This window comes from Scyliorhinus canicula, chromosome 3, assembly GCF_902713615.1.
Source record: "Scyliorhinus canicula chromosome 3, sScyCan1.1, whole genome shotgun sequence".
Lineage (NCBI taxonomy): Eukaryota > Metazoa > Chordata > Chondrichthyes > Carcharhiniformes > Scyliorhinidae > Scyliorhinus > Scyliorhinus canicula.
Genome location: NC_052148.1, coordinates 151,660,605 through 151,673,336, shown reverse-complemented (window position 1 = coordinate 151,673,336; position 12,732 = coordinate 151,660,605). Strand labels below are relative to the sequence as shown.

The 12,732-nt window shown below is 41.3% G+C and overlaps 1 protein-coding gene across 1 annotated transcript in view; it reads right to left on the bottom strand.

The window, feature by feature from the left end:
* Positions 1 to 1,727: 1,727 nt before the first annotated feature.
* adgra3 (adhesion G protein-coupled receptor A3) overlaps positions 1,728 to 12,732 on the bottom strand; it is a 200,285-nt gene continuing 189,280 nt past the window's right edge. Inside the window, exons 18-19 of the mRNA XM_038791486.1 lie at positions 8,945 to 9,040; positions 1,728 to 3,359 (exon numbers count right to left, since the gene is read on the bottom strand). Coding sequence (XP_038647414.1) covers positions 2,099 to 3,359; positions 8,945 to 9,040 — 1,357 coding nt within the window. The 3' untranslated portion in view covers positions 1,728 to 2,098. The remainder of the gene's footprint in view (positions 3,360 to 8,944; positions 9,041 to 12,732) is intronic.

Here is a 12,732-nt window from a genome sequence, read left to right as displayed (position 1 = left end):
TGGAGTCTCATTTTCGACCACAGAAACGCCTGTCTACTCCCCTTACGATTGAATCCCCTATGACTATAGCCCTGCCAGTCTTTTCCCCGCCCTTCTGTGCAGCAGAGCCAGCCACGGTGCCATGAGCCTGGCTACTACTGCCTTCCCCTGGTGAGTCATTTCCTCCAACAGTATCCAAAACGGTATCCTTGTTTTGGAGGGAGATGACCGCAGGGGACACCTGCACTGCCTTCCTGCTCTTTCTCTGCCTTTTGGTCACCCATTCCCTGTCTCCCTCACCAATGATAATCTGCGGTGTGACCAACTCACTGAACGTGCTATTCACGACCTCCTCAGCATTGCGGATGCTCCAAAGTGAGTCCATCCGCAGCTCCAGAGCCGTCATGCGGTCTAACAGGAGCTGCAGCTGGACACACTTCCCGCACATGAAGGAGTCAGGGGCATCGGCCGCGTCCTTGAACTCCCACATTGATCACGAGCAGCATAACACGGGTCTGGGATCTACTGCCATTTTTACACTTTACCTTAACTGATTACAAATATAATATCAAATAATAAATAAGTGAAAGGAATAAAGATTTTACTTACCAATCACAATATTTACCAACACACGAAGAGTTAAATTTCTCCCAGCTACTGCTAATTGGAGCACTTTCCTTACCAGCCAATCAGGTCACTGCTTTGCTGTGATGTCACTCTTCAAATTTATCCCCAAAGACCCTGTGGCCGCTGTTTAAGCAGCGAAAGCCGCTAGTTTAAATACTCACCACTCGACTCTGTACCTCTGCCCACTCCAACAGCTGAATTCCCGCTGAAAAGGATGGTGCATGGAGTGTCAATATGTGGTTGCAGCTCATCAGTCTCTTGCTTGGCAATCCCTATCCTGGCGAATCAGACATCTCCTTTCATTGGAATCAATAGAGTTCCATGTAATGCCGGTGCTAACCTATTAGTGGATCACAAATTGCTTCTGGGGCTGGCGCCAATTTAGTGGTCGTAGAAATCCACCGATTCAATCCATGGCGTCAACACTTTTAATAAATAATCTTTGTCACAAGTAAGCTTGCATTAACACTGCAATGAGGTGACTGTGAAAAACTTCATTTCAGAATCAGAGAATCCCACCCCTGATCTTAGCTGCACCAGTATTGAGAACTTCCAAGCAGAGGTACAGACGTCCAAATGAATGAAAGAGGTAAAAAGGAAAGAGGAAATAGAAGCACATGTGAAACTTTGGTTTACTAGTTCTTTGCACAGGTTTGAGTGTTATCCCTCTTGCCTACTCCTCTCCAAAAGATGCTCCATGGACCACAAGTCTCTGGTAATTGACTCAAATAGTAATGTATGTGCTGGCTACCTGAACTTGGATCTCAGTAGATGTGTTCAAACACAAACTTTCAAAAAGGGGTCAGTGAGTATGAGCTAACATCAAGAATACATTTTCCTTCATGCTCAGAGGGCATTTAAATGAATTTGTGTCATCACTTCTGGATTAGCTGAGCTCAGCTATCTGATCACTAACCTGTGATCTTTCTGGTCTATGCCTTGGGATCACACCATACATGCATTCACCTACAAAATCCATCAGGTAAAAGGCAAAAGCTAAACATAAAACACTGAAGAGCTAGGTTTGGCAAAATGCATCTGTAATGTTATAAATTGTGGGCAAAGCTATTAAATAAATGCTGAATCAATTTCACTTTCTCAATCACGCTTTAACTCTTCTACTTGTCACAAGGCAAACCTTTTATTATGTAGAAAATTACATAACCAGACCAAGATATGACCAATACTGAACTCCATTTTTCATGCAATTTTTGTATAAGTTCAAGGACATCCAGCACTGTAACAAAACAGGACTAAATGCTACGAAAGTAGAAACTGCTCTCAGTGTCTTCACACAATTGACGGAGAAATTTGGGTTGTTTAAAAGGTATAAAATGATACAAGCAAATTAAAGCTTCACTTATCAGATATTAGATTGAACCTTCAGTTTTGTTGCACAATGTAAATGAATTTTGTAAACATTTTTACAATAACTTTAACTGAAAAGGAATGCATGTCACAGTTTTATTTTTAAAATTTATATTTTTGCAAACTACACAGTAGTTTCGTTTCTCCAAAATCCAGTTCTGATGTTTCCAGTGCTGTCTGCATTCAGCAAAGGAACATCGAGGCCACTGCCTTTCAGCAGTCCATTTTGACTAGCCAAGTTAAGGCCATATGATTTATGGTTCTCAAGTTCGACCACTATGGGCTGTTGCAGGCTGTCTTTACTGCTACTGGCTCCATCCTTTACTACATTTTGATTGCATTGTGCCGGTGTGTAACTGACATCACTACTATCAGGTTGGCTGTGACTTTGATGGCGTTCTCGAAAAGCAGAGCGAGACCTCCTACTGCTATGATGACTCTCATGGTTACTGTGTCTACTCCTTGGCTGGCTATTGTGCACACTTCCTTCTACGCTTGTAGGCACATCATATGCATACTCTCGTAACACAGTCAGCCTGCTGTGTCGATGAGCTTGGTGTGCCCTAGTCCGATTTTTATGATGCCTGTTTACTTGTCCATTAGAACGGTATGGCACTTCTACAGGAGCCACATGCATCTTTAGTTCATTGTCCATTGAATGTTCTGTAAGACTGTTGTCAAGCTGCGTTGATATGTTACTTGCCAAAGGAGCAATCTGGTTCTGTACTGCTGCAGCATGTAGATTAGTCAGCTTACATCCTGAGAATAGTTTGTTATTGCTGGATGCAGACTTATTTGTACAGGAGGACTCTGCACTACTGTTGGTGAGTTTTGGGGTTTCTCGATTGGCATGACTGGAATCCATAGGCTGAACATTAACTTGCATGGAGTAAGTACTCCTCCCTGGACAACATGTCGTCATCCAACATAGTCGCACATCTTCTCTGCCAATACAATGGTGAAGTATAAGAAATGCAGCCAGGCTCAAAGCTGTGGCTCCAAACAGACAGCTAAAAATAAGGTCCATAGGATAGTACTGGGAAACTGCCAGTGCACCCGATACCCACAGGGCAATATACATAAACAACGACAAACATGCACCAAGCAGTTGTGCTTGGAATGTGTGCTCATTCTCCAGTGCAGAGGAGGAGACTACAGAACAATTTGCCTGTGATGTTGAATTTGAATCATTGACATGACCCTCTCCATGGTCTGTGCTTGCCAAACGCTGATGCTCTTCTGCTGCTTCCTTTAGTTCATATTTTCGCTCTGGGTGCTGTTTAAGCTGCACAAATATGCTTAGGAAATAAATGCAGTTTACGAAGATGATAAAGCCCACAGGTCCATAAAATGCCCCTAAACTTGGTTCCCAAGCCATCCAACAGCTGCAAGACACAAACATGAAATATTATGTTAGGAATCCCAAGCAATTGAATTCAAATATTCATCCCAATTTAGTAAAAGGATTTGGATTAATTCACAAAACAACGCAGTGCAAAAAAGAACAACCTCTTCGTTTTAAGATTTTCAAAGTGGAAAAATCCATTATTTTAAAACAAAGTCAGTGAAATCGTATTTTGGTTTGTCTCATGCCAGATTTTCTGAAAATGCAGTTTAGTATTTTTAAAAAGTAGGTCACTTATCTGATCGAGGTCTCCCCTCCCCACCCCCACACACAATAAATCCAAATCTTGTATATGAAAATAATCCTGAAGGGGTTGGAGAGCCTTCAGCCATTATGGATCTGGGGTGATTTTCAGGGGACGTGGGTGTCACAAGCTAGGACAGCATTTATCGCCCATCCCGAATTGTCCTAGAGAAGGTTCCCAAGCCATCCATGCTGAAGAACATATTGTGTAGGTACACCCACCATGCTCTTAGGGAGGGAGTTCCAATATTTTGACCCAGCATATATGGAGCAGGAAGAGGAGAGAAATTCCCATGGAAACATATATGCCAGTCAGGGTCTACCAGTCTATAAAATCAATCTGGTTTAAATGTTGCAATAAAGTGCATGACGTTGATTCCCCCTCTGGTTATAACCTCATCTCCTTCAGTAAGAAGAGAGACAATGAGACAACAACTGCATTCCACCAAACATCCAGCTTGTAATTGCTCCAACAGCACTCGATGTTACTTAAGATGTTACAGAGATATTATTTAATTCAAAGAATGAGGATGATCATGTTTACACTGGATTATCCAACACTTTATCTTTTAATATTTAATTTTTGCTTGCATTCTTCAAAAATATCATATCTACTTTTCAGATTTAAAATGTCGATCTGACAAAATAAATAACAAATTGTCATAGAACATTAAAACAATTACAACTTTTACTGCAAGGCAATAGAATAATCCTCGTTAAGCCCTCAAACAGGTTGGCTCTTTCTGTAAATGTTTAATGCTGAAAATGTGCACGCAGATTCTAAATGCATTTCTCTGCCTAAAACTGGTGTTGTAGATTGGCAAAAGTAAAAAAAAAATATGGAAAATAATTAGCATGTCAGACAGCAGCTATGGAGGAGGAAACAGAGTTAATGTTTCAAGTTGATGCCTTTTTGTCAGAAAAGGAGAAGTTGAAGGTGTAGCAGGCTTCAGGCAAGTACAGGGGCAGAGAAAGTAGGGAGGGTCTATGATATAGTGTGGAAGGTAGCATCATTAGAACAGATTTAATAGAGATGGAAAAACAGAGAGAATGAAAAAGAATAGCCTCTGTCTAATTTCGGATTTTGCATTTGAAGTATTCCCCCGTTGTGGATTTTAGAAATATGGCCCAATTTTCATTTCTGTTGAAATAAGTGGGCAAAGAAAATTGGGTGGTTTCTGTAATGGGTGTTTAATCCACAATGCTAGTGTTGTGCACTGGCCATATGAAAATTTACCATGTGCACCATGGGCCAGAATTCTATGCTCCCCCACCAGTGGGATTTTAGGCAGTAGGTTGAAGCCGAAGGGGGGGGGGGGGGCGGGGCGGCATGAAATTGAATAGATGGAATACCATCCCGGTTCCTGCCCACCCAGACCACAGGTCGATTTTATGCTGGGGCTGGCAAGGCCTCGGACAGGAAGACCGCCCATAACCCAGTTGAAGCTTTTTAGTGGCAATTATTGGTCACTAAGGGCCATTTCCTGCCCAGCCTCAATTTTTAGGCGAACCGGAAGATTAAACTTCTATGGGGTATGCCAAAAAAGTTATATCTCGGGTGGTCTGATGATTCCTGGCCTCTTGCCCGAGACTATCATTGCTCCCTTCACTCCCCACAGGGCTTCCCCACTCTCTCTGCTCTGGGACCCCTTGACCTTCCGTGAGCCTCCAATGCCCAGACTTCGGCTCCGATGTACTCCTGTATTTCTTCTTCTGCAGCGATGTTACTGCAGGGACGGAGCGCTGCTGGCCAATGAGATTGGCTATCAGCATTGAAAGCGGGACTTGCTCCCAAGTGAGGGATAGAAGTTCCATTTACAGCTACTTAAAGTTCATTTGAGTGTGAAATGGCTGAGAGGCACTCGTGAAGTCGGCGGCGATGTGTTCCTCGCCGACTCTTCAGATGGCAGGATGCAAGACTATGCTATTCAAAAAATTCAGGTCATGAAATTATTATGATCTGTGCAGTGTACCTTTACCACCACTAGATGATGCAAGTTCGCCTTGTAAAAAATCTGAAGTATATTTAGATACGTCGCAGTACAGGAAATAGTTTTTTTAAAAGCCCATATAGTGTGCTGGCAGCAATTTCAGAGCCTCTCTCAATTTTTTACATGGACACTCTTTGTATGTCATACTGCACTAAAACACTCATACATGCTTTCAAATCCTATGAACTAAATGGACTCTTTTCTGGCCTCAAACTCTATTATTCATAAATACCAGCTCTTTCAAAGCTCCGTGGCTTGTAATGAATTACACATGAACTCCAGTTGCACCCAACTAATTCCTTGCTGGCCTACAATGGCTCCAATCCCCCAATATCTCAACTAAAATTTGAATCCTCATTTCTAAACCATCCCTCAACCCCACTCCTATCTCAGTAACTGCCTCCCACCCAATTACCGTAATTGCTTAATTTGTTTCAACTCGTCTCGTGCATCTTCTTCCACTTCACCTCACTATCAGGGATTGGATCTTCAGGTGCCTACGTCCAATTTTCCCTGGAATTATCTCAGTAAACTACTTTGCTGCTTCACCTCACTGTTTTCCTTTTAATCCCTCCCCTGAACAAATTCTGTGACCAAAGGTTTCGTAACCCCTGTTAATCTTTGGTGTGATATGAACTTTTCTTCATGCAACTGATGTATTTTGAGAGTTAAACATTTTTTTTAAAGACATACTTTGAGTAAGAGTTGCTGTTGCTGCAACAGTCATGATGGGATACTGAAATTCTTGGTTGATATTACTCCCAAAAGTCAGACAGGTGGCGATAAATTATCACACTGTCAGTCTGGTTTAAAAATAAACAGCCCCTGTTTGTACTGAGGACAGAACATGGGACCTTCCTGAACTGCATATATTAGTTCTAAATTGATAGTGGATACACAAGATTAAAGCAAATGTTGATATTCCAATAATAAAGCTAATCAGATGTCAGCAGTCGCTTGATTACTCTAAAATTAATCACTATATTAAAAAAAAATCCTGTTTTTCCATTGATCATTTTGTCCATCTTTTTTCGATGTAATACAGGTACACAGTATCTGAAATCTGGCTATCCAAAAATCAGATGTCCGAAATCATTTTAACAAATGGCCAAGCACGAATTTGAATTCTTATTAAATTTGTAGAATAACTTACTGCATTAGCATGGCGGTGTCACACTAGGTATCGACTTCGCACACTGGTCTGTTCCTGCTCCCTGAATGGTCTGAGTGATCCATGACCTGACCTGACTCAACCCGTCCCAATCTGCCCAACCTGACCTCGCCAAGCTGCCCAAACCTAAAAACCAGGAAGATCAGAAATCTGGCCTGGATTCAGCCCCAAGTTTGTCAGTTTGAGACACTGTACCTGCATTAACTATTATATCTTCCAAAACATTTTTCTTTAAAATGTGTTTAAACAAAATTTTCACAGAGCTTCTCTGTCCCTACTCTTCACTTTAGGGCAAGAGCTAACTCCAGTAAAATCTGATTGTTGAGTAATAGCTTGTATTTATATGGCATTCTTAGCTTAATAAAACATTGCAAGGCGCTTCACGGAAGTGTTTTCAAACAAAACACCAAGCCACATAAGATGTTGGCAGAAAAGAGGTAGGTGTTAGGGAATATTTTGAAGGAGGAAAGAGAGGGTGGCAAGCAAAGAGATTTAGGGAGGTTACCCCAGAGCTTAGGCCCTTAGGAGCTGAAGGCAAGGCTACCAATAGTTGAATGATTACGATCAGGGATATACAAGAAGCCAGAAGTGCCAAAGCACAGATTTCGCAGATTTGTAAGACTGCAGAGAAATAAAGGTGAGGTCGGGGGGTCATAGCTATGGAGGGATCTGAAAACAAGGATGAGCATTTTAGAATCAACATGCTGCTTAACTGGGAGCCACTGTAGGTGTAAGAGAAACATGTGGTGGGTAAATGGAACTTAGTCAGAGTTAGGACAGGCCAGCAGAGTTTTAAAAAAAATATTCCATTTATGGGATGTGGACATCACTGTTTCAGCTAGCATTTATTGCCCATTCCCAGTTGCCCTTCAACCGAGTTGCCTTCTTGAACCGCTGCAGTCTCTGAGCTGTAGGTACACCCACCATGCTGTTTGGATGGCTTTAAGTTTGAGGCCAGAATGTGGGAGGCCAGTTTTTCATAGAGTGGAATAGTCAAATCCAGAGGTAACGAGGGTATGGATGAGAGCTTCAGCAACAGATGAATTGAGACAGGTGTGGATCTATTTCAGCATCAAGCATGATTTCAGGGCCAATTTATAATATGCAAACCAAAACATAAATCAGTTGCAGGATCTGATACAATCCCGAGTGACCAATAGGTGGAGTTTTAATTATATACATTTCAACCACTGATACTCGGCTGTAAGCAGCACAACCAGATTGCAGCAGTAAGTGCAGAAATTGAGTTACTGAAAAAAGGTTGATTTTTGAGAGCAAGAAGTTAATTTCAATGTTGAAGCCTCACCAATATACAAAAAAATTCCATTGTCAGTATTATTTATCATGCAATTTATGAACCTCTTTATTTATATATACAGTGTTTTAAAAAAGGAGGCTGTGTAGGTGGAGAGTAACAATGGGTGGGTGGGTGGGGCGCGGGGCTGTTCGTTATTTATTTGTTATAACATTTCCCGCTGGTTCTCTTTTTGGTTATATCTGATGGGTGCGTGTGTGTGTATATATATATATATATATAATATATAATATGCCTTAATAAAAACATTTTAGAAAAAAACATTATATTTACAGTTGCATGAGTGAATTTATTATTGCCATCCGGTCATGTTAAATCAACTTTATATTGTGGATTAATGTGTGTGGCAAAATGGGCAAAGATAGCAGATTCCCTTCCCTTGGAAATCAGTTGGGTTTAGACAGAACAGCAGCATTCATGGTCACCTTTCTGGGCCACAAATCCAGATGAACCAAGTTCCATTTTAAGCATGGCATAATGGAACTTAAATTAATTCCTCTGGAGCTGCTAGTCCGGTAACAATGACAACAGTACAATATCTAAGATATCAGAATCAAAATACACAGTTTTGGGACTCTACACACCTAGGCTTTAGTTTTAAAGTCATAACTAATAAGTTTGTCAAACATGCCAAAAGATTCTTCAGAAGTAAAAAGTAGGTTGCAAAATAATAGCAAGTATTAGATTGATCCCCAAACAGATTCCTGTTACAAACGCTCTGTTTGACACAGCATTTATCAATCCACAACCTTTCAGGAATTGTTTCACCCCCTTCCCAACTCCAGCTTGAACACTGCCCAACATCACCTACTGAAAACAATCTAAAAAATGAACAGAGTACTTACTATGGTGCATTTACTTTACTTCCATAATTTTTTATATTAGCTGCTGCTGTAATACCACATACTATGATAGGAATTCCTCCACCAATGAGGTAGAACCTGAAAAGACATGATCAGGAGGAAAGGTGCTAAACAACTGCAAGTCTGTTTTTCAAACGTAACTGTTTCCGACAGGCAAGATCTTTTAAACTCGTCAGTGGTACAATACATGAAATCCATCCAATATAGTACTTACCCATTGATTTTAGCTATGACACAACTTTATCACACAATGTAACATTTTAATTATTGCTGAACATATAATGAAATTCTCCGATCTTGGATAATTAAATGAGTAATGGACATCAATGTTCCCTTTAAGCTTTTGTAGATTTGTAGTCATTGTAGCAATTGGGGAATGTGCTATGCAGGAAACAAATACAACACACACAAGGAACATTCCCTTTAAAATGTGCCAACACACAGCTGTACATCTATCTTAAAGGGGACATGCTTGCATCATATTGGCCACACACAGCAAATAGAAGTTAGGAGGAACATTGATGAACACACATTAATTAACTTTTCAGCCAACTTGGGAGATCAATGTGTAGGTAGCATGTTGCTTAACAATTGACTGATGAACAGTGGAAAGGGAGGTTACATATTTTAACACAGTTCAGTGTGTATACAATTACATAGAATATAAAGCACAGAAGCAAGATAGATGTCCCAGTAGGTCCTTGCAGGCATTTATGTTTAATACACGCCTTCTCTGATCCCTCTTCATCTTATTCTATCACAATCTTACATAATTTTCTTTGTGTTTATCCAGCTTCCCTTATATGTCTCAATACTTTTCACCTCAATCACTTACTTGGGATGTAGAGTTCCAAATTTTAACCATCCTCCAGGTGAAAAAGTTTCTCTTGAATTATTTATTGAACTTTTAATATCCATCTTATGTTACTGAACCTTAGTTTTAATAGACCTTGTTCCACAAGTACAGATTATTCTAATTCTTAAATGACTATTTTAGCATCAAAATAATTAGAATCTGCACTATTATACTATTCGGTAACCAGTCAGATTATTGTCTGCAGAGATAAAAAGGAAATACTGGAGATTGGAAATGTAAATAGGTAATTCCTGAAACATAAGGTAGAATTGAAGAAGATTCAAATTTTTTTTCTTCGTTCCTTTCCAGGAGCTGATGAAAGTGCTCGACATTTTCAGCATATTAAGTTTCTTTTTAGGTTTATTGTAATGTTACAGCCCCTCATTACCTTTGGCTAGCTTATCCAACTTGCATTTAGTATTTCACTATAAATTACGTGTTTCCTTCTCAAATATTTCCCACTGATTAACTTAATCATACTGCACTTATTAACAGAAGGAAAGTCTGAACCTGTTTTCACAACCAGTTTAAGGGCATCACAAGAGATGATCTTTGACTTCTGACTAGAAGGCTGGTAGCATGACTAGGCCACAGCCATGTGTCCAGAAACATTATGCGACTTGGGCCTCGTTAACATACCACTAAGAAATTGCAGAAGCTGCAGCACAAGGCTTTGCGAGGGCAGGAAATTATCAGTACTACACTGGGCCAACCTGTCACCTAGGATAGGAAGACCTGGAACGGGCTAGCACACCTGCTCCATTTGGATCCACCAAAAAACAATGCTTGGACAAGTTTGGCTGACCACCAGGAGTTTTTTCATTTAAGTTTTATTTTTCAGAATTATTTTCAAAAAGCAGTTGGTTCGGCTCCTCAAATGTCTGGAGCAAAGACTGCACGCTCTGCAAAACTGTACCAGAAAATTACAATCAGGTCTTAAACCAGCATATGATTTTAATTTTCATATTTACGCAGCTTTCAATTGATTCTGGTGGGCTGTCCAGAAGGAATGACTTTTCTGAATACAACATTCTACTGGTTCATTCAAGTAAGTGACTCAGCGAGTGAGAGGAACTAGAGGTGTCAAACTTAGGTGCTTAGGAACTTAGGTGTCAAATACACAACAAAATATATATCGGTGTTGTTGGAGATGTTGTTAATACTCAAGGAACGTAAACTTGGATGTGTAATATAAAATTATGCATATTTAATATATTCAATTGTACTTTTTGGAAGAATAATGGAAATACAGTAATTTTGGAAGTTGCATATAGCTTAAATATTGGCTCCAGTTTACAGCCTTCAAATTTTAGTAACTTTACTTTTAAAATATTACACACGATCATGACAAAAAAAAGTTTTAAAAGCTCCGCACCGTATTGAATTTAAAATCATGCACACCTCCTGTGATTAGATTGGTAAGTCGGGAAAAATATTGGAACAACAAACAATGGCTACAAATTATTTTTTTTAATGTTCCATGAGGTCTAGACATTGATTAAGAAATCAAAATCTTTACATTTAATGAACAAACATTGTCCTACTTCATTAATGTGTGATATTTTGAAGTTGGTGGACTCCTTAGTACTTGGGGGGGCGGAATTCTCCCAAAGGCCCGACGGCGTCGTGAAACCCGGAGAGGTTCACAACGTCGTCGGAGGCCTCTCCTGGCCCCCTATTCACCCCCCACCGGGGAGCTAGGAGGGCCGTGCCGGGAAACTAGGCCGCGGGGCCTTGTCGCTGGCGTCAAGGCCCGGCGCGCCGAGAATGACGCGGCCGACGCACCTAATGACGTCAGCCGCGCATGCACAGGTTGGCCGGTGCCAACCCGCGCATGCGCGGTTGCTGCCTTCCCCTCCGCCGCCCCGCAAGATGTGGCGGCTTGATCTTGCAGGGCGGCGGAGGGGAAAGAGTGCGCCCCATTGAGACGCCGGCCCGACGATCGGTGGGCACCGATTGCGGACCAGTCATCTCCCAAGCACGGTCGTGGTGCTCAGTCCCCTCTAGGCCCTCCACAAGCCCCAAACGGGCATCTCACGCCATGTTCACGATGGCAGCGACCAGGTGTGGTTGCCGCCGCCATTGTGAAACGGTCGCGAACCGCAAGCCGCTCGGACCATCCGGGTGGGAGAATCGGGGGCCACCGTGAAAAACGGTGGCCCGCGATTCTCCGAGCGGCGTGTCGCAAAACACGACACTCCATTTTGGGGCGGGGTGGGAGAATCTCGGGAGGTGCGAGAGCGGACCTCCCGCACCCCCAGCGATTCTCCCCCCCCCCCCCCCCCCACCCCCAAAATGGCGTGTCGCGTTTTGCAACACGCCGCTCGGAGAATCGCGGGCCGCCGTTTTTCACGGTGGCCCCCAATTCTCCCACCCGGCGTGAGGAGCGGAGAATTCCACCCCGGACCTTTTTATTGCAAGGCCCATTCCTATAAAAATACGTAACAGCATATTTAAAAAGATTATTTTCTCTTTATTCCTCGCACCCTGCATGAGGTTTTGTTACTTTCCATATTTTCTTCAAATCGTTAATTATCAAATGATTGTAAATCCATTTTACCATTTTATTTTCCTTTACAATTTTACCTTAATGTCTTTTCAAATAGCTTTCAAACTGTTCGAATAACATGTTTTTTTGATGATGTAGAATCAAGATTTAACCTATTCACATGCATACACACACATATCTCATATCAAATGATTTTCTTTGAAAGCAGCATTACTTAATCGTCAAAGTAAGATCATAAGGTGAATTCTAAAAACATTTTCTTCTGAAATTAATAAACTAAAGTGCAAAGTTAATGCATCATCCAACAATGAAAGCAGCCCCTAGAAAAGGACTCTTGGGTTAAAAAAAATCTTCAAACATCTGTACGATCAAGTACAAAATTCTGAAACAAATTGTACATCATAG